Source organism: Lepisosteus oculatus, chromosome 7, assembly GCF_040954835.1.
Source record: "Lepisosteus oculatus isolate fLepOcu1 chromosome 7, fLepOcu1.hap2, whole genome shotgun sequence".
In the NCBI taxonomy this organism is placed as follows: domain Eukaryota; kingdom Metazoa; phylum Chordata; class Actinopteri; order Semionotiformes; family Lepisosteidae; genus Lepisosteus; species Lepisosteus oculatus.
Genome location: NC_090702.1, coordinates 52,239,739 through 52,262,288, shown reverse-complemented (window position 1 = coordinate 52,262,288; position 22,550 = coordinate 52,239,739). Strand labels below are relative to the sequence as shown.

Genomic DNA, 22,550 nt, shown 5'->3' with positions numbered 1-22,550 from the left:
AACTTCCTTTCTCTACTCTGTTCTTTTTAATTGAGTAGTTTTCACTTATTTCCTTTTGCCATATTTAAGATGGTCATGCCATTATATTACAATACCGTTCTGGTAATAAGAGGCCTTGTGATTCATTTCCTTAGATACACCACTGATTGGAAACATAATCTTAATGGCATAAAAACATGAGTATTCTTACAATTCTTTATTTCACTCTCTTATAATCAGATTTTATAATTAATCCTCCTTTAACCCACAGCACAACCAAAGCAGAAACGGGCAATTAAAAATTTTATAAAGGGCTGCTTCTTTTCTGACTGATTTTTTTTTTATTTTTTCAAAAAAAAATACATGACATTACCATCCCGTGAACCATTCCACTCACTTCCCGTATTCCTTTCACAGAGCAGTCTAGAAAGAAGGCCCGCCTCTCTCGGCTCCGGGCTTACCAATGAAAATGCAGGACGGCCTGCCAATCATTCCGTGTTCTTCCCTTCTCCGTTCTGTTCAACCGAGCGACGCCCCGCCCCCTTTGCACATGAGCCCCACCCCCCTCCCCGTAGCACCGCCCCCACCCTTGTGCTCCGAATTGCAGGGCTGTCAGCAAGCGGGCTTGGTCAGGTGCTTCTGGGAAACGTAATAAGGAATAAAGTTTTTCGTTTCGTTTTAGGTTTTATTTTCGGAAACAAAAGGGGCACCGGTCTGCACCATGTTCAGACGAATACTGCAGCGGGTAAGCTCGGCGCTGGCGGAACTGCGGGCGTGCTGGTGCGGTGCGTCTTGTTTTCTCTGTGATTGAATTAGCTGTCCATGCCCTGCAAAAGCAAGGCCTGTCCTTCCTCTCTCTCTCTATGTGTGTGTGTAGGCCGTGCGAGTAGGCCTCCTGTTTGTCAGTGGACTGCCGCTGATTAATGTATCAAACGACAACGATCACTTGTAGCTTTTGGCGTTTGATGTCGAATTCAGCCCTTCAGTCGAAGCTGCGGGGAGCGGCGCCCAGGCTGCTGTTTGCAGCGGTACAGACCCTGGACCTATAGTGTCAGGCTTGGCTGATCCGGACTATTGAATTGGACTCGCACAGAAATCACCAAGTTAGTGTGGGCGTTCCGCTTTATTCGCATGGCGTGCCGTGCGATTGGCTGTGCCGACGATGTCTCCTTTTTTTTTAGTTCTGATTTCCTTCTGATTTCGACGTATAAAAGTGTACGTCTGAAGCGAGCTCCCGGTGCTTTATTTTATCAGCCGTGTGCACGGGCTGTGCCCTCCAGTCATGGGTACTGTCATTTATTTTAACTGGACTGAGCAGCCTTCGCTCCTGGAAGCGGTTTTAATGCATTACATTGTGAAGCGTTTAGGTCATCAGTTGCACACATCCATTCTACTGTTTTTTTTTCTTTCGGTACGCTTAGTATTTTTAATGATGAAATACAGTTATTGTCCGGAAAAAAAAACTTGGCATTCGTATCATTTTTACAGCACTGTTGATGATGTTGTAGTGATGGCTTGGTACCATCATGTCAGACTCTTTTGTATTTGTACACAAGCGAAGCCTTGTATTCAAACCAAACGCTCGTCAGAAATGGTGATCTTACCGATTGTAAAGCAATTGCTAGAGATGTGTTGAAATAATTAGACTACTGAATCTCTGAGTTAGTCCTGCCCTACCTGGGCGAAAATAAAACTCGAGATGCCAATCACAGATGTGCCTGAGTCTGCTCCATTTTGTGCCTGGTGTTGTATTTGCTGCACTGTTATCGCTATGTGAAGGTGGCCAGTTTTAATTTGGCAGGACCTTGCATCTCAACCTAGGCTTCCAGTACGAGCCAGAAGGATGACGTCTAATGATCTATCGACGTGCAACGAAGAGTTGTGAAGTTAAACGTCCTTCTTGTTACGTTTCACAGCGTAATGTCAAAATGCAACCCTTACGTGGCCATGACCAGGAATCCATGATCGTGATGGTAGCCTTTATTACACTTGGATTGCAGGAGTGGCAAAATGATCCAATTAAGCTTTCCTCTCCACTTATCTTACTTTTCAGCATGGAATTAAACTCCGCTTGTTCTAGTCATGCCATGCCCCCATTAACTGATATAGTGTATGTCCACAGTGGAATGTGCTAAGTTATAGTGGCATGTCGAGTAGTATAAGAATACTATAATGACACCATTAGTAGATTATACCCCTCTTCATTTAAAAAAACACCCTGGGACCACAGAGAGTCACGACCTCACCTTTATGTCTCATCTGAAGTTGGGTCCTTTTTTTTTTTATTTTTTTTATACAGTATAGTGTCACCGTCACTATACTGGGGCATTAGGACCCACACAGACCACAGGGTGAGCGCCCCCTGCTGGTCCTACTATTGCCTCTTCCAGCAGCAACCTTAGTTTCTCCCAGGAGGTCTCCCATCCAGGTACTGACCAGGCTCACACCTGCTGAGCTTCAGTGGGCTGCCAGTTGTGAGTTGCCGGGTGATATAGCTGCTAGCATATCATTTTATTACCATTAAATTTTACACCCTTTCACACTTATTAGGTCACTCCTCGGAGGACTGAAATGTAGGGCAGTATTTTTTTTTTGTTTTCCCTACCTTTGACTCTTAAGATTTAAGGCAGCACGTTATCTACATACCAGTGACTGAAAAGCTGGGCTAAATTGGTGGACAGTAGTTTATTAGCAATTTGAGTGTGACTTAAACACCTAAATGCTGAATGGTAGTCATGTGTTGGAAAGAAGTGACAGCAACTGTACAGAAGCCTAAATAAGACTGGAATTTCATACCCGTCATACCCCTGTATCGTTGTTTGTACTATGCAGTACTCAAAATCTGTCATTAACATGTTTTCCCAGGTTTCAAGGTTAACTGTGATGTATTTGATGCATGACTATCACTTAAAACAGATGTCAGTCTTTTCATCATAAGATCTTTTAAGACCCAGATAAGATGATGGGTATCTGCTTAGATGTTTTTATCTGGGGATTCAAACCATCCCCAATAATAAACTGCATTCTGCCAGCTTGAATGAACGTACATCTGTTCCTGCTTCATGCATTTTAAACACATGTTTAAAATGAGTCACATGGCAGGCTAAATATATTTTACTGTTGCATTATTGCATAGGTCTGCTGTCTAACAATGTATGGAAGTGTCAAAGACATTTTACATGGCGAGCAGCCTTCTGAGTGGACAATATGTTTTGCAGCTTCAACGATCTAAGTAATCTAATGATGGTGGTGAGCAAAGCTTAGCTATGTTTGCATTTCTCACAAAGATCTGAACTATTCAGAACGTTTAGAACAAAGCATATTGATTTGCATTGTTTGCCTAGCTATCTGTGGGTTAATAGCAGCTTCACACAAGGTGAGACTCAGGTGATCAAATTTTGTTTCTGATGATTGACTCTAATTATCTACGTTATAAGTAAGAATGCCCATTCAAGAGGGACTAGGGAGGTCTTGAGCTGTCCTCCAGAGGTAGAGACCACAATATAAACACGGGGAAGACAGGACACAGGGTAGGCGCAGTCCAGGGGAAAACAAAGAAAGAGAAGATCATTTTTCTTTATCCTCCCTTTCTTCCTCCAGGCTTGAGTCATGCACGAGGACCTTGTTCTGATCCCTCTTGGAGACCAGATTCTGGCTATGTAATCTGAACATTATTATAGAGAGCCTGCCGTCATGTTTATTTTAGGAAATTACGATTTCCTGCGTTGTGGAATCCTTGGACTTGCGACATACTCCCCTAGTTTGGTGATGCGTTTCTGGAATAGGAAAATTAATTTCTGTTTTCCTTTGGGACTCAGTGTTACAGGAAGGCAGATTTAGTTCTGACACAGAAACATTTTCCTTAGGTTTCTCAGGTTGTTTCTCTGTCTGTCCTGTTTAAGATACTGTGGTTGTACTTACTGTGGTAATACTGTAGATTACAAGAACCGAATTTGGGGTTTCTTAGCCTACAGGAAGCGCGACTCAGGAATATACAGATTGTACACATTTGTATAGTTTTGTAAATTGTCGTTTAGTTGTGTTATTTTATTGTTAATGTCTGTCCTGTCAAGTCTGAACCTGATTTATTACTTTGTCACCAGAGCTGTGTCTTGAGTCGCTTTGTTAAGGCTCGGTATTATCCTCTGTGTGTACAGGTAATTAATCGGGTTTACTATAAATTGTGGAAGCCGTACACATAAATTAGATTATGACTTTCTCTGTGACCCACTCACCTGTCAAATGTGGTAAAATGCATGTTTATGTATTCACACTGTTGATAAATTAACCACTCGTATAGCAGGCGGGAATCCCTACACTTTTCAAGAAACATCCTGGGGTTTTTAATGACCACAGAGAGTATGGACCTCGGTTTTACATCTCATCTGAAGGACGTCACTTGTTACAGTATAGTGTCCCCATCACTATACTGGGGCCACAGATTGCAGGGTGAGCACCCCCTACTGGCTCCTCTTAATACCTCTTCCAGTAGCAACCTTAGTTTTTCCAAGGAGGTCTCCCATCCAGGTACTGGCCAGGCTCATACCTGCTGAGCTCCAGTGGGCTGCCAATTGTGGGCTGCAGGGTGATAGGGCTGCTGGCAAATTGGCAGCCTGTCCAAACGAAGGGTGATCTAGGTGAGGTGTGAAAAACTGGAATGTGTAAGAGGGAGAGGCATGAAATCAAGAGGCGTTTGAAGAGAAACAAGTCTATCATTGAGAGGAGAGTGAATGTGTGGTCCAGGTTTAAGGATAATCTTGGCTTCTGATCAGATTTCCATTTGTTGTTGGTGGTGAATGTGTGAGGGGCCTGTTACTGATATTGTCACCGGTGATGTGATATTCAAATGTGGCTCAAGACTGACTGTGAGTTGACATATACAATACTTTACACCAGTGCTGGATCTGCAGTTGCTGGCCCTGGGATGCATTAGAAAGCTGGCATGCATTTAGGTCAGGAAGGGCTGCCTTTTCAGATTGGGGATGTGTGCTACGTTTGAGAAAAGGCTGCCTCATAAAACAAGAGTGAATGGGGCTCTAGAAAATGTTTATGCTGGAATTATCAAGGTAAGTTGGAGAAGCAAACAAACAACAAAGACAAAAAAGGTCAGATACATTTCTTGAGTAACATCTTTCATGGAAACTCTTAAAAACTGGAGCAGCTCTGCTGTCACTTTTGCCCCAGATATATTCCAAGAAGATGAAAATTTGGATGATTGTATCACTGTTTAATTAGATAATTCTTATCATTTGCCAGCCAGGATTTTATTCCCTCCTGTCCAGCTCCCTCTCATTAATTAACTCTAGGTCTAGCAGTATGGAGAAGCACAGTCCCTGCTGTATGCCTGCCTGTCATCACTGCTGTTCATCCAGTCTCTCGCTCCAGGCAGGATGACAGGCACTGTTTTAATAACAAATTAACATATTGGTTTGCTCTTTCTGTTTTCTTGCTTTTACACTGTGAGGAAAAATACTAATTTTTAGCCTCCTCTCCCCCCTCCAAAGGTTTGATATGATCACCTACCAGGTTGATTGTGTGTCCATTGCTATGAAGAGTCCATCATTTTCCACCTATCCCACTTGGTATCTATAATGGGCAGATGTAACAGACTGCACTTTGGCTCATTTGAGTTGTTCTCAAACACACCCCAGCATTTACAGGAAACGTAAAACAAAAAAAACCTTGTAGAAGATATGGACCTCAGGCATTGTTACAGAAATAACAACAAGCTTAGGTAGCCTCCAAAGAAACATGGATGGGTGTGTCTAAGCTAAGTTCCAAAGAATAGTTTTTGTCTGTATCTATTTGGTTTTATTTAAAAGGATGTGATAAAGTGACCTAGGCAAATGTTGTGCTCTTAAGTAGTTATCTCCTCCATTGTCTGTGAAAACAATACTGTAATCATTAAAAATAAATTGAACACATTTTTCCACACTAAAAGCATTTTCTGTTGTTGCCTCCAAACTATATTTCTTATCCTCTCTTCTCTGGTTGATAACACTAATGCCTTGATACAGTAATTAAAAAAAAAGGACGCCACTGTCTCATTTTTATGAGCAATGGCTGGGCACCAAGCGTTACGTCTCCTGATGTCCTGTGCTTTCGTTTCTGTCGCAGACCCCGGGGAAAGGAGGCTCGCAGGGCTCGGATCCAGACCAGCCCGCTGCGGACTTGAACAACGAGGAATCCTCGGAGGTAATCTTCTGCATGTTCGGTCTCCTGAGGAATCTGCGTGTGTGTGGCTGTCATATTCTCATCTGTGTGGCTGTCTGATCTGATGGGGCTGTTTCCACTGTTATTAGATGAGGTGACTCGTATGTTAAGGTTAAAGCTGGGAGACCGATGTGTGCCTCAGTGGGTAGGGGGGCTAGGTTGAGGGCGGGGGGAGCTCTGGGATCACGGGTTCGAGCCTGGGTCGTGTCGCTAGCCGACTGTGACCCGGGTGCCTCGTGTGGCAATGCGCCGCTGTCGACGTGACGCAGAGGGAAGAGTCGGATTAGATGTTCAGGGCTCTCTCGGCTCTCGGCAACAAAGCCATCCCTGTGACCTCCCAGGCACTTGCAGGCATACAGGCCTGTAGATGAGGGACGGGTATCTCCTCCAATCAGCACTGATTCTCCTGTACGGGTGGTGCTACACAATGTGTAAAAAGGCGATTGGCTTGAAGATGGGTGGGTTGGGTTGAGTCTACGTATGTGTCCTCATTCTTCCCTGTGTGCGATTGCAGGGTTCTTAGCTATGAGCTCTTATGGGGAAAAGCATTATCTAATAATGCATCAGCAGCTGGCTAATTGTTCTGTGCCTGTAAAAGTGAGGTCTGGCGATTGACCTTTCCTAAAGTTGTTGAGTACGAAGTAATATCTTGGCTTAAGTCCTGAGAATTTAAGGAAACTGGCCGTTGGCACATACTGTACACAGGATCAGAAACGTTTTTTTTGACGGAACGTATTGTATGCAGTTTTCCTCTGAGATGTAACAGTGTGCAATCTGCAATTTGTCTTTAGACCACCTTAGTAAAAAAAAACACAGAAGATTTAATCTAGTAAGATTTAGTCACCCGTTAGAAAGCCACTGCATAGAGTTATTTTTCGTTTGACAGTTTTCATTTGTCAATAAGTGTGTTTTTTTAAAAAGTTAAAAAGCATAACCTGAAGTTTAAACCTTTTTTGATTCTTGTTTGACACCTTCTGTCTTTGGCTACAGGCAAATGGGCACGAATTTTACTTTCCATTTACGGAAAAGCTATAGTGGAAGATTTCATTCTTTAGATCACGTAATGGGAACATTGGAATCTTTTAAAATAAACATCATCCCTTGAAGTTCTTGTTTTTATGTTGTTGGCGCTTTTGATTCAGATCTCAGATTTCAGTCTCTGTTCAAGAGGATGTGGGTTGAGAAAGCTGCTACTTGTCCTTTAAGAGTGTTTGTGACCAATAAAATTACTAACTGCTTTGCGCTTAAAGATAACTGCATAACTGACTTTTGCAACAGCATATTCTCTTCTAGTTATTTTATTGGCATGGTAACAGTTGCTCATGCTTGGGTTTTGCCATTAATATGTTTCTACCATATGCTGAGCACAAAATTACCAATGCATGAAAATGGCCTTTTAATGAAAATCTCCCCTGCTTCATTTCCGGCAGTGAGTCATGCTTAACATAATATCAATATATGATAATGTATTTATCAGGCCTTTGGAGTGTACTTTAAGAATAAGTTTGAATTAACACGGATGTGTCTATTTACTGGAAAACTGGATGTAGCTGCAATGCATCTCATTATTTCAAACTGTGGGAGATGTACAAAAAACAGTGTTTTTATACTGTATGTGGCAAGCTGCCAAAATGTGACTTGCTGTGAACCTGGAAACTGTACTCCCTGGAATTCTGCGCTGTCAATACCAGTGGACTTGTCAGTTTGTGTAGGTTTTGTCTGAACATCTATGCTTGGGCCATTGACAGACAACAATGGTGTCTAAGGTAAATTGTCATCTTATGTCATTGCACGGTAGTAGTTTACAGTTATCCTGGTCAGTGAAGTTGGAGTCACAGTCCTGGACACCAAAGATTCCTTCCCCTTTTGCCCTTCGCCAATGGTATCTTTCCCTTGGAGTTCCATGCTGACGTCACCCTAGACACTGGTGCTCGTGAAACATCAGCCAGTGTGTCTTGGTCCCTGAAGCTCCTGCCAGATGTGCCCCAACGATCACCCCTCTTTCAAATTCACTGAGGTCCTCTTGTAGGCATAATTGTAGTCTTATCAGGCCTGTCCAGCGTTTTTATCCATAGAGGAAGACTATTGGCTTAACATAGGACCCGCTTCTATGTGAAACCATTTCCTTTCAGTATACCTGGTGTCCCTGATTGACCCAGGAGATTCCATTTTTGTGTCCACTATCTGCGTAACTCATGCTACAGACCCTTACAGTAACCAGGAGCTGGTGCCTTCAGTGCTTTATATGTAATTATTAGACTTGTAAAATCTACTTTAAAATTCACAGCCAAAGAAGGTACAAGTTTTAGCTGCCAGATAATCAACAGATTTCTGGATAAACTGTAGCCTGTCGATACCTTAGTACATACCCTAGTAAGTATGGCCTTTCAGCAGCCTAGTCCTGATGATATAAAGGCATGTATCATTTTTGCAGATTCACATAAAAATTAAAATTTGACAAAGATGAACATATGGAAAAAAACACCTTTGTAACATTTCTCACATGAACTTTGAATGACAATGCAGTGTGAAATGTAACATCAAAGTTTAGAACTTTCAAAGACTTTATTTTCAGCACCATCAACAACCCTTAGGGAAAGCTACGTTTAAAGACTAACCCATTACAGTTACTTGTGTAGGTAATTACTTTACGTCGTAACTATGCACACACTATATATACTGTAGCAATTTAACTTGCACAACTTAAAAAAAAATCTTTCCTTATTTGTTTGTTAATTTAAAAAAAGTTATCCCATACACAAGTAACTTGTAAAGTGCAGAAACGTCAGCTGTAGCATATGATTAGGTCTGCAATTAAAATACGTTTTATCAATGTAATAGTGAAACACATGATGTTCATGATGTGAAATAATCTGACTGAGGGAACATGTATACAATACTAAATAATACATATCTCAGAACAGACCCCTGTAGGAAATCCCAAGTAACTGGAAAATTAAATTCAAAACAGCCCAGGTGTATGAATTTGCTTCTAGTGATTTCCGGTGGTACCTACGTGGTTTTCTTTACAATCCAGTTAAATGCCATTCGGTGCAGTTTAAGGTCAGTTTAAGTGACCCAGGATCCGAAACCACCAGCCGTTTAAAGGCCAGTTCAGTACTGAGCATCTGTATAAAGGTTCAATCAGTCCATTAAGTGCAGAGAAATTAGTTCTAAGTAAAGGCATAAGAATAGGGTCCACAGCATGGGTTTTAGGTCTCATTCTAGCTGAACGTTCCTCATGACTAGGATCCGCAGCCGCAAAATGAGAATCTTAATCATGTGAAAGGAGTGGATATAGTTATCATAAGTGTAGCAGGAGAGGTCAGAAGCTGCCTAGAGTGGTGTTTATTGTTGATAAAAATGGAATTAATGTTTTAACTTGTTCAGTATTAGAGAGAGAGAGGAGATATTACCCAGTATGAGGATTTTGTTTATGATGGATAAAAAGACTATAACGGCCATTGTCGAAAAGCCTGCTAATAAACAGTCAGCTCTATATTCCTCCACAAAAGCGCAAGGGATCACCCTGCTTACTTCGTAGATATTGCAAACGCATCTCATTTGTGAGCTGAGGATCGAACAAGCAAGATAAGCAAGTTTCAGCCATAACTAGATGAAACAAGACTTAAGTGTATTTAAATCATTTATGCTTTAGTTTTCTTGGGGTATGCACACCATGCAACAGGTCACGCTTCTACAGTCAAATTCTTAATCCGATTTAAAACGAAAGCAAGACTAAATCCGTTACTGTGTTGCCTTTGCAATTATATACTCAGCTGTTGTTGTATGATAACTTACCATAATAATGTGGTAGTGGTCAAGATCTGTGCCTTAAGCTGCATTTATTTATTAAACCCTTCACATGACTAGTATACATGACACAGGCGCCTGCGGCTGGAAGGTTGCCGGTTTGTATCCCACGGCCGGCAGAGGAATCCTACTCTGTTGGGCCCCTGACCAAGGCCCTTCACCCCAGCTGCTCCAGGGGTGCCATATAAATGGCTGACCCTGCGCTCTGACCCCAAGCTTCTCTCCCTGTCTGTGTATCTCATGGAGAGCAAGCTGGGGTCTGCGAAAAGACGAATTCCGATTATAAGAAATTGTACATGACTAGTAAAGTAAAGTGTATGATGTACACGAGCTCCTCCTTGATTTCTGCATATGTCATCCCAGCGAGAATTCCGATCGCGAGCTGTGACGCAGCGGCACCTCCGAGAGATCTGCTTTGTGCGTTGACTGCGGGTTCCTCTTGACTCGCGTGCCTGTTCGTCTCCTTCGTTTCCCATGTGCTGAGCTGTGGACTAACGCTGCCATTTAACAGGGGTTCATCTGCCCTCTCTGTATGAGCTCTTACCAAACCTCCACCGGGCTGTTTGACCATTACCAGAGCGAGCACGGAGAGGCAGACGCACAGCAGCGAGAGCGGCGCCCCCCGCCGGCTCCCATCACCGTGGGTCTCTCCTCCTTCTCTTGATGCCCTGGGGTGGGGGCGCTTCTTGGGTGCTAGAAGACTTTCACATTGTTCTCTGCATGCCCTGTTAAGTCGTGAGCCGACCCTATCTCTCCCTTGTCACTGAGCTCAGGTGTGGCTTTTAAGAGGTGGTTAGGACTGCCTTGGGCAGATTATCTCTTTATTATTTGATTACATCTTGCTTTAGGGATTGCATGTCCTGGATGTTTACACTGCTTCCTCAGCTCACTTCTGTTTCTAGCATTTGATGTTTTTGTCTCATCTTTTTTTTTTTGGTGGGTGTTCATGTAAGAAATGCACGCAGTGCTGAAATAAGTCTCGACTGTAAGGGTGTTTTCTGTTAAAGGCTGCTATGGAGGTTTTATTTTTAAATTGTTAAATAGTGGACAATGGTAGGCTCATTTGCATTGGTGGTCTCAAATTGTGTTAAAATGGTGAATCGGTTTGTAATTGGGTGAAAAGTTAGTCCTGCTGACTAACAGTGCAGTTCTTTGGTTGGTAGTATTGTGATTCAGAATAATCTCTTTATGCTCTTGGGGTTGCATTTCTAAATACTCTCAAAACAGTTTCTCGGGGCAGAGGCATTGGAGAACTGCTTCTCGGTCTGTTATTGTGTGCTTCTCATCTCCTTTTGCCGTCTTGAGGAATTAAGAGCATGTCTTGGTTTGGCTGTGGGGCTTTGCTTGTTCCTGGGAAATGCAGGTTGCTGTGGAGCACTGATTTCAAGTTGAATCTGCGTGTCTGCAGGGGTTCATCTGTCCGCAGTGTATGAAGTCCCACGCCTCTGCCGAAGAGCTCTTTAAGCACTATGAAGCGTTTCACGAAACTGCCAATCAGTCTGGTGGTCACGGGGGACTGTCCGTCCAGTCCACAGGAAGGTAAGGAGGCGGTGTCTCCCCGATCAAGTGGTCTTGAAAATAATTTCAGTCTCGTGTAATGTGCTGCAGAGGCCAAGTGTAATATCGGTCCAATCTCAATTAACCCAATTAACTGAGATGGTTCTGAAAAATGTTTGTGGAAACACTTGTAATTGCCCGGAACTAAGCCAGCTTTAGAATCACGTTGCCAGAAATATGCAACCTATTTCTGTCCTGAATGTGTTTTGAAGAATGACTAAAGCTTTTTATCAGCTGGTCTCTTCTGTCTTCTTTGTGTGGTCTGCAATAAGAAAGACCCTTTTATATTGCTGGAGCCCCGTCATCATATTCAGAGATGAGTCGGCTTATTTAGTGAATTACTTTACTTTGAATAATGGTAATTCTGAAATATATTTATTTGTTCTGTTTTATTCTTTCGCAGCAGGGAAGACGTAGCAATCCTTCGACAAGAAGTGCAGGATCTCCAAGCTTCACTTAAGGTTGGGTCCCTTTGTGTCATGTTCATAGTTGCCTTCAGACTCCTTTTTGAAATAGTTATGTTATGTTAGACTGTAATTACATCGATTATGTCCCAGTGATGTAATATAGCACAAAATAATGTTAAAGATAATGGAATGTTAGTTTCTTGTTTTCTTAAAGAAGTTTCATGTGATGGTACAGGTATTTAATGAATCAGATAGAATTCTGGACAGTAGCAAAGGTCATATATTTAGATTTTTTCACTGTGAAACATCTTCCTGATCACCCTGTAGCTAGACAGTTGATAACAAACTGGTGAGCACTGGTGGAATCTATGTGGAAATACATTTAAGGCTGAAAAGAAGAGGCATTTCTTTATGCAAATGTTTTTGGAAATTCTGGACAAGCTGCCAAGCCATTTCTTTGAAGCTGATACGCTGTCTTTTTTCAAGAAATGGATGGAGCCATTAATGACTAACTATTGAGCAGGTTAGCTTGGCTGTTGCGATAATTAATTTATTAAGCAGATGGTCATACTGTGTCTTTTTTTAAGCAGTGCAACACTTATGTTGATGTCTAAAAAAGACAATCTTCCATACTAACCTTTTCAGAAACATTAAGAAATTAATAGTAGTATAAGTAATTCTGAGCAGATTTGATATTTACCTTGAACTTACTTTCTTCATTATTAAATGAAGACAAGACAAATCAGTGTTCAACTCATCAATATGATTCATAAAAAGAATTTTATAATGATTAAGTAGGAAAATGTTTACTTTTACAATACATATAACTTAATAATCACAACTACTTTTATTCTGCCTGTTCGTTGGCTAGGCTGTATTTAAAATGACATTATTTTACTGCACCAGGTTATCAACCAAAGCAGTTTGACAAGTATGTGCAGCACAAAGAACACTTTCAAATTCGTTTTCAATTATACCCAAAGCAATGCTTCGTGCGTTGCCATTTGATATTGTTGAAATTTTAGGGTGCAGCATTCTCTTCCATTGTGACGTCCTTGAATTCTGCAGCACTTTCTTTATTTTGCTGTTAGAATTTCAATCCAAAACAATCACTGAGATTCCCGTTGTAACCATAAACTGTGCAAAATGTTTTGTGGTCTGCTTTGTCAAATCAGGACAGGATTTCTTTTGTTTTGGCTACCTTTGCACTCAACCTAGTAATATCAAAAGGTAAGAAGCTGACGTAGGGAGCTGCATCGGCATGTGTAAGCTTCAAAGGAAAAGGTAGAGCTTTATTCCATGCTGAAATGAAACGAGACAAATGTTTTGGCTGTGGAGCCTTCTTCAGGTGATCGAAAAAACATCTCATGATTAGGGTGGTTTAAAACATTTTGATACAAACTAAGCAGTCTTCAAGGGGCATAATCAGTTCTTTCACTGCTCTGGCCTTTGTTAAATTTCTATCCTTATGAGTGAATATTTATACATATTTTTAATCGCTAAAATTAAATATGAAACATTGAGCACCTGCTGTTTTTGTGAATTCACACACTTGAGACCAGTGTTTTATCATCAACACGAGTCAGCCAGTGCCAACTACAAACAGCCAGTGAACATATTTGCGTATTTAAAATGTAAATAAAATGATGCAGATGGAAAACCTAGACTATTGTGTTTTGTTATGCATTGGTAGTATGTTTTTTTTTTATTTCTCCAGGAGGAGCGATGGTTTTCTGAGGAACTGAAGAAAGAACTGGAAAAGGTTCAAGGGCAGCTGAAGCAAGTAATTCCACTAAAACATCTAAAACTGGGCATTAATCAAGAGTAAAGCAGTGCCCTTTGAAGCACGACTGTTAGAGAAGTTTCGTTATGTGCAACATTCCTTCCCAGTTATTAGCCTGCTACCTTCGCAAACCTATAGTACCTTAAGATCATCTATGCTGTGCATTAATGACAATTGATGTACAAGACATGTGGTTGGACTGTTTTTTCACTATACTCCTTCCTTCCTGCTTTTCCCCTTTGGGAAAACACGTCTAAATCGAGTGATGAGATTCAGCTTGTTACTTTTAAGTTCTTTATGGGGTATTTAGTCTTTTCCTTTGGCAGCATTTCTGTTTCAGTTTCATATTCAAATATGACAGTGCAGAAGGACTTGGCATTCATGCAAAGTGCTAAGGCCTTTCTCTCTGTGTATTGTTCACTTAATTTTTTCCTTCAAGATCATTGTTTACCTTTTCCATTTCTTATTTAGCAGTTCTTCTTAAATAAATCTCTTTATTTTCAGCTTGATCATAGATTTTGCATAATTGAAGACTGCACACTGAGGAGGCTGCATTATAATACAGAGGGCACGACTCAGATTCTGTATAGCGTGTCCATCTGCATCTTTTGTCGTTTTACAAACACTATGAAAATAACCAACGGCAGAGAATGACTTGAACGAGCCCGGATAAATACATTACTGTTAAATCATCTGGATATTTTGAATCTGATTGTGTATTAAGAAACTTATTTAGTAGACAAATATCTGCTAAATGCAGAGTCCAGTGTGAAACAAAAGCCAACATGCATGGTGGCATAAACACCACAAAAAGTTGTGTGTTGCACTCAGACGTTATTTTAAGAGTATCATTTTAATCAAGGAATTAATGCAGGAACTCTATCCATCATGACAGGGCGTGGAAGAGCACTTCTTGAGTGTGGGTGCTGACTTGCAGATTTCCTGTGTAAATCCGGTGCTTGATGTCATCTCTTTAGTTAAAGTTTGTCTTGCCTTAGCCATTAAAAATACATTGTGTTCTAGGTTTAGATATTATAGCTGTCAGGTGGGTTGGAACTTCTTATTGTATTTACAGTCCTGATTAATATTATTATTTTTTTAGGGTCCACATACTGATGGAGTAGCAAGTGCTGAATCATCAGGTAAATGCACCGTCCGCGATGCCTGTAGGTTTGGGACTTTTGGTAAAAAAAACGCTTTGTGTCCCAGCTGTCATCTGAAACTGGGATGCAATGTAGTATCTTATCGGAACCACAGTCCGGTGGTGATGATTTCGCCCTGTGGTGGTGATTTCAGAGATGCAGTCGCTGGAACTGAAGCTGCAAGAGGCTGAAACGGAAAAGTTCCACATCAAGCAAATGAAAGACTTGTTTGAGCAGAAAGCGGCACAGCTGGCCACTGAGATTGTAGGTAAGTGGGATGCCTTCCTGTAGGAGAGGTTATCTGAAGCCTGTTGCGGGAATGACGCAGCGTGGCATGAGCTGATCTGGCTATGTCGCCTGCAGACATCAAGTCCAAATACGATGAGGAGAAGGGCCTACGAGAGGCTTCGGAGCAGCGAGTCCTCAGCCTGTCCAAGGACCTGCAGAAGGAGAGAGAGGAGAAAGAGAAACTCCACACAGAGCTGGTAAAGTAATAGCATCTGTGTGCGTTGACTCCTGGCCTGCTGGGGAAAATCACGCGATTTCACTTGCTGACAGAATAGCATGTCGGCTGAAGTCATGTGTTGTTCAGCCTCACTGGCAGCCCAGGGTTAAGTTTCATCAGTCTCACAGGAAAGAGTTGAGAAGATAGGGCCGAGGGAGTGCGTTACAGTGTGTAGCTTTTGCAGGAAGGTCTTGGCTGGTGTTTCTGGTTTTGGAACTAATGCATGAGAACTAAGCTCTTGGCATGATCCATGAGGTCAGGACACATTCCTTAACTTGTGATCTTTAACCCCCTTATCGAACTTACTCTTGTCAGGTGGTCCTAACATTTAAAGGAAAGGTGTTTCATGGATACACTGTTTTTTAATTCTAAATTGTTCTAAACTGCAAGGGTTTCAAGAATAGCTTTATAACTGTGAAAAGGATTTTCTTCTCTGGATCTGTAATTACGTATTGATTTCTTGTAGGTGTCATTACTTGCTCTCTTTTCTTTAATGCATTACAAAAAGAGTCTGTCTTTAAAAAGTCCATTTTGAAATCACAGTGGACCCTGTGCTGCTCCATGATATTGCTCAATGCACCGGTGCCTGTTCTGTTCAAAAGCAAGCAATCAAAACTGTTCATGTGAAGATGTTTTTAATGTGCCATTTCGATTTTTCCCTCCTCATCCTGAAACAAATGGAAACAAAAATTAAAGCAGCCCAGTAGTGAAGTGGAGTCCAGGACAGGACTCTGCCCTAGTTCACTAAGGGGTTCTTAAACCCTGAACTGGGGCAGCTTCCATATTGCATATACAGTAGGACAAAAAAGGAATACAAACTATGACCTAAAAGTTGAAATTGGTGGTTTTGTATTTCTGAATGATTCTCATAACATGAAAATAACCCGTATACAACTGGAACAACTGGGTTGTATACTCATGCAAGAGAAATTTGCCAGATCTTAATGGAATAATATTTTTTCTGAAATATTATAAGGCTCATGCCAGATGTTCAGATTTCTATGACAATGTTACTAATGCTTCTCTGGTGACGGTTTAGACAGCCATTGTTATAGTGGTTGTATATATAGGACGACATTAATCCTGATTAGGCGTGGCCATTTTTTGTTGTTGTGTCCCCACAATTCTGGAGCTGCTGTCTGTTGTGTATTTTTCACGCTCTTCCTTTGGGAAGAGCATTTGGCGTGGAAATCGGACAGGCGCGGCGGGTGTTGCCACGCCCGCCGGCGGACGCGCAGGTTTTAGCGTGGCGTTGGGTTCCGCGCGTGCCTGTGGACGGGGAAGGGCGCGGGCTGCCTGTGACTCTGCTCTGTGCCGCTCTCCCAGCTGCAGCGGCCCGGCGTGGAGGATGTGGAGGTGCTGAAGAGGGAGCTGGTGCAGGTGCAGACCCTCATGGACAACATGACCCAGGAGCGAGAGCAGGAATCCGAGCGCCTCAAGAACCAGTACAAGCAGCTGCAGGCCGAGTACACAGCCTCAGAGGTACGCCCGAGACGAGAAGAGACCGGTGGTCTCTTAGTCCATTAGTTAGTTACAGTGCTCGGGAACGAGATCGTGATTGTGCTTTAGGCATTTTCCAGATGGATCAGGACCGAAACTAGAACACAAATGCTGAATGCATTGAATTGCACCATAAACAATGAAACTCTGTAGTGTCCTTTCTCCGAGGCAATTTCTCTGACGGTAAGTTCTGTAGGGATCATTTGTACTGTTAAATTCTGTTGTTGTGTTTCATTCACTGTGCTGCGATTCATAATTAAGCAGTTTTAAATTATTTAAAGTGCCTCAGAGAGGAGGGCTAAGTTTTTAGTATATTGAAGCAACCAGGCTTTTTTTTTAATCAAGAGTGCTTGAGCGATTGTTTTATCTTTTGCTTCCCCCCCCAAGACAGCTTAGCCTTAGAAGAACTGTAAACACTGAGCAAGGGACAATTTGTGAAACGCATAAACTAGAAGAATAATGAATGCAATGTTCACGACACTGTTGCCGAGTTTGCGCCACGCTGGTCCAGAATGTCTGTCACAAGCTATGCCCGATCCTGCTGTGATCATGCCTGGTACTCTCCCAGCTGGCATTCTGCTTCCATGGGCAACGGGACGATAATTGAGTCAAAGGATCAGAAAGTGGGACATATCAGAAAAGATTAGTTGCATTAGAATAGAGAACAATGATTATATGAGGAAAATGATGAAACAATGAAACAAAAAATAGCTGTGAAACTAATTTCTGCTCTGTCCTGAAACAGGATGCCAAAACCTTTGAAGATCTGTCGCTGCACAACATTGCCTCGCGCGTTTGTTTTTATTTTAAGTATATTTATAGATCTTGTGATTACCCCAAAATGCAGCTTCTTAAACCTTAGTGTCCAATCTATGGAGACATGCCTTGCAGTGTGGCTTAGAGGTGGAGTGCTGACACATACAGCACTTTCCCACACAGGGTACCTGGAGCTGATGCCTCCAGTTTGTGCCTTAATGAGTTTTTGCCATCATGCAGTACCTGTGGCTGCTGTTAATGTCTGTATTTGTTCTCCTTCTGTCTTCTTCCATCTGTTTTCTTCTTCTGCTTTCTGGTGGAGGTTCGTAAACTTGAGGTAATCTTCTTTCCACTGGTCTTGTCAACGTTGTACTGTTCATGTTGTCCAATGTGTAGTGGCTGTCTGTGGGTGGTTGTCCATTTTGACATACTGTGGGACAGACTGACTTCAGCTTCACGGCTGTTGTTCACCTTCTGCTGCTGTGCATCAAAACGCTTTCGTCCCACAAAGGAGCTGAGGCATTGACGTCAGCAGTTCGCATTTTTAAGACGTTTTTAAACTTGACTTTTACTGCATTTACATGTACTGCAGGTACATTATTCAGTGTTCCGTAACCCTGTCAAGAGCTTCTCTTCTTTTGAGTTTTGCTATCAGTCTTGAATTTTAGATGATTCAAAACCCTGGTGAAGAAGAGTTGGCATTCTTGAACTGAGATGATGTTTACATGTTCTGAAGACTATATACAATCTCTGAAAGTGAGCCTTTTCTCTGATGTGAAGAATGTAATATTCCATTCCTGCGTTGTAATCAACATCTACCTATCAACTTTTATAATTAAGCTTTTTATTCATATTAAAATGTGTATTTGTGTGTTAATAAAATGCTTTTTCTTCATTTTTTATTAAGTATTATGTTGGTGTCATGAAACTTACTGTATCAAATGATGTAGATGGATATTTTTTGTGAAACCAAAAATAAGGAAGATTGTTTTTTCTTGTTAACGCCTAGTTCAGGAAGGTCTGCAGATTTCTTTGGAGGCATTTTGTGAAAGGACTTTTTTTGAACGTGTGGTCAGTAAACACTGTGCTTTCTGCCTAGACTACGATATCCCAGATGCGGGCGGAGCTGGAGAAGGGTCCCCAGGAGGTGGCTGTGTACACGCAGCAGCTGCACAAGCTGCAGAGCTCCCTGAATGGACTTCAGCAGCAGAACCAGGTAAGGCAGGAGCAGAGTGACTCTCCTAACAGGATGCACGCGTGCTGTGTAATGGCACTGCTACAAATGCCAACATGCTCTGGTTGTTGTGCCTTGCTGGGGGTGATTCAGCCTTATAGAGAACAAAGCCTGATTAAATCCGAATCATAAACATAAGCTTGCAGTAATGTTTTTATTTTAAAGTTGAAGAGGGGAGCTGCGTCAGCGTTTGTTGGCTGCAAAGCAACAAGCAAACATTAATTCCGTGCTTGGAAAGAAAGCTGTTAAGCCTTTAGCAAGTGTTTTTAATTTAGACTTTTTGTTTAATGTTTAATTCACACAGAGCTGTGGTTTATTTTTTGAAACGTAGGCATAAAACCTGTAGATTATTATTTAGGTTTCTCTTTTAAATAGAGTTAATTAAACAGTTAAACCCTATCAGTGCAATCATATTAAATGCATCATGCAATTATTAAAATAATTAAGTCAAAACAATCACAGCATGTAATTCTCTGACCAAAATGTACAAAAGTACTTAAATCCAGACCTTAAATATGCAGCCTAATGTAACTGAAACAAAAACAATGCAAGAGACATGAGTAAGTAACATAAGTAGATTCAGATTATCTGAACCCCAGGCATTGGTGACTTTAATCTCTCACTCCCATATTTTTACTGTGAAGAGGTTCTAAAATCAATTCAGGAAGTAACCTTTCTTCCCATGAAAAATAAATCTGGAACTGGGGCCATGCGTCTACATGCTGGAATCGTTACAGTTATAGCTTTCTGTTGACGGTAATGTTTCAGGATATTTAGAAACCCTGTCATCAGGGCTCTCATAACTTTGATACATGTGCATTCTTTCCAGCGCCTGTCTGTGAGAATATGTAGTAAGTGAACTATACGCTCACAAGCGAATATGGAATGTCCACGGGTTACAGTCACATAACTGCCTGCACAAGACCGCTACTAAGAGTCAGCCGGTGGCTCAGAGTACCTGTCGGTGCTTTGTTGCAATTCCTCATCGTCGTTTTCTGTTTTGTTGTCGTTCTTGTTGTTTAAAACATAAAACTGTATCCAAATTTATTTTATCTGATGGAGAGAAAGAGCTTCTTTTACCTCTGATAAAGAGAAGTCTCAAGACTATTCATGTCTTGTGTAGAGAGTTTTGAGTTGTGTCATCAAGAAAGCCCTGGATTTTATTCAAAGAGCTAGTCTTCAGCTGAATATAGTTAAAAACACCAAGTGAGAAAAACAAAATATTTCTTGACAGAAGTCGTCAAATTGTTCTCTGTTCAAGGCAAACTGTTTTAACTGTCAGTAACTCATATTGAGTAATATATTGCAACTGAGGACACATAATTACCCTAGTCCTGCTAATTAAACTTGTCTGATAACTTTGAGTAAAGAACTTTTATATGGAAGAGCAAAGAGAGTTCTTCTCAATCTGTTTGCTTTTTGCGATATCTAGCCAGCTAGTATTAATATTCTATTAGATTACAGATGTCATCAAACCGAATATTACTCTAAACCCACGTTACACTGCACAGCCGAATTAAGGTGTAATCAAGGATAATTTTACATCACGCATTGGGAGCTTTTATCATGGAGAATAAAATGTCTAAAATGCTCTTTGTCTTTGTTTGGCATTTTGGCACGGTCTGGTATGGTTGTCAGGGATTCAGCTTCAGTGCCAAGCACGCCTTGATGATGTATTTACCTTGGAAGCAAAAAAAAATGTCCAGACGATGTTGTGTGGGGAGGGAGAGGTCCCGTTGCATGAATCATTTTGCCCTCTCTGGGTTAGATTAGTGCTGAGCCTTTGTTTGGCAGAGAGTGTGTAACATTTGTCGGATAAAATCTCTATTAAAAGATGGCAGCTGTAGACTTCACAGCTTCTCTTCCCTAACGTGAGGAAGCCCATTCAATAATCAGAAATGAGTAAAATATGTAGCAGTATGTCATCTTCATCTCTCTTCAGTGGTGGTTTAAAAAAAGCCTGCTGCTCTGGAGTAAAAATTCAGTGTCGATTTCTGGGTATCTCTTAATTTGGCAATTTCCAGCATCTTATTCTGTAAATTTAGCCCTCCTTAATCTGCCTGCTCTTGTGCCTGTATTGGCCAATGTTTAAAACCAAATATCTTATGCAATTAATAAAATTAATATAATTATTGATACTGTATATTTAATGTGTCATAAAATACTAAATTCTAGTATAAATAATGCTTTAGCATATTTTTTTAGGGACACATATACTGTAATCTTGATGTAGAAGTTAATTCAGAGGAATAAACTTTTACTTTCAAGAGGTGATAAAAGCTACAGTCTGCCTGATTATCGCCAAAGAGCTTTTCACAATTTTCATCTTTTTTCATTTTAAAAGATGGTGGTACACTTACTGTAACTGAAATTACTTAAAAGGAACAAAAATAGTATTTTAAATGGAACTTTCATATTTAATATCTTGGTATGTTAGCAGTGGAGGCAAGTGTGTTTATAATGAGTCATTCTGTTCATTGGTCATAATATTTTATGATGACGTGAAATTAATACATTATACACGTGGTACACATTCAGCCCCCTTCGTCAGCTGCCTTGTGCTGTGTGAACGTTCCATCCAGGTGTTTGTCAGACGTTTTGTGTTGAGATTGAGCTACAGAAGATTTCTTCCAGTGAGGAAGTATCCACTTAGGGTAGAAATGAACAGGTGTGCAGTTCAGTAACAAGATGGCTCACGCGTGGCAAACAGTGTGCAAGCATCCATTTACATGCTCACCTGAAATGGGTGGGAATGAACCCCAATGACTTTGTTTTAATATGTCATAGTTGCATTTTTCATAGTGCCAGAAACAAAAGCTGAAATTCTGTACTTTTCCCTATTATTATTGTTTTCATCTGAAATACAAATTCCATTAAACCCAACCAAAATGATTCATTTCACTTCAAAGGCCCAATACTTGTGCATCTGGCAGTGTACAACCTGTTTCTCAGGGCAGGTAGGGTCGTTACTGTGATCGAATACGATGAAAGATGGGGTGGATCCTCTGTCAGCTGATCCGTGGTCCTACGCAACTGTTTCCAGAGTCTGTCGGAGAAATTGTCCAAGAAAGACCAGGAGTGCCGGGAGCTGGATGAACGCCTTGGCGAGGAGCTGGCCAGCAAGAAGAGCCTGCAAGCCAGCCTGCACCAGAAGGAGCTTGACTGCCAGCAGCTCCGGGCCCAGGCCTCGTCCACGGACGCCTCTCTCCAGAGAGCCCAGGCGGAGCTCAGCGAGAGAGGGGAGACCAGCCACAAGCTGAAGCAGGAGCTGTCGGAGCTGGAGGTCAAGCACCAGCAGCTCAAAGCTGAGTTCAAGCAGCTCCAGCAGCAGAAGGAAGAGAAGGAACAGCAAGGGCTCCATCAACAGACTGAGATCAACCAGGTAGGGATGGTCTTAATAAGAGCTTTAGACATTTTTTTTGCAAAAGCCTATCATTTTGTCTTCTGACAGCCTTGCGTTCTGTAATGTTGTTTTGTCTCAGAGGCCAGTTAAAGTCAAAACAACACAAATATTTCTAACCATAAATAGTGAGTCTTTGATGAGCTTTTTCAACATTTCTTCATAGACTATTTCGTAGTCTTGGAAAAAGCTAGTATGATGAAACGATATCGTATTCATTTCATTCCGAAATGGAGTTTTTTTTTTTTTAAAGCGGCATAA

The 22,550-nt window shown here is 41.4% G+C and overlaps 1 protein-coding gene across 5 annotated transcripts in view; it reads left to right on the top strand.

Moving 5' to 3' along the window:
* The first annotated feature begins 575 nt into the window (after nucleotides 1-575).
* The window catches only part of eea1 (early endosome antigen 1), a 45,007-nt gene continuing 23,032 nt past the window's right edge, over nucleotides 576-22,550 (top strand). For 2 of the 5 annotated variants that reach the window (XM_069192748.1, XM_069192750.1), the window contains exons 1-13: nucleotides 576-724; nucleotides 6,097-6,174; nucleotides 10,517-10,645; nucleotides 11,414-11,544; nucleotides 11,966-12,023; nucleotides 13,687-13,752; nucleotides 14,855-14,894; nucleotides 15,049-15,162; nucleotides 15,258-15,379; nucleotides 16,726-16,881; nucleotides 17,978-17,992; nucleotides 18,755-18,871; nucleotides 21,933-22,271. In XM_069192748.1, the coding sequence (XP_069048849.1) occupies nucleotides 701-724; nucleotides 6,097-6,174; nucleotides 10,517-10,645; nucleotides 11,414-11,544; nucleotides 11,966-12,023; nucleotides 13,687-13,752; nucleotides 14,855-14,894; nucleotides 15,049-15,162; nucleotides 15,258-15,379; nucleotides 16,726-16,881; nucleotides 17,978-17,992; nucleotides 18,755-18,871; nucleotides 21,933-22,271 (1,389 nt within the window). In that variant the 5' untranslated portion in view covers nucleotides 576-700. The remainder of the gene's footprint in view (nucleotides 725-6,096; nucleotides 6,175-10,516; nucleotides 10,646-11,413; nucleotides 11,545-11,965; nucleotides 12,024-13,686; nucleotides 13,753-14,854; nucleotides 14,895-15,048; nucleotides 15,163-15,257; nucleotides 15,380-16,725; nucleotides 16,882-17,977; nucleotides 17,993-18,754; nucleotides 18,872-21,932; nucleotides 22,272-22,550) is intronic. The other 3 variants (XM_015352062.2, XM_069192749.1, XM_015352065.2) reach the window with 3 other exon arrangements.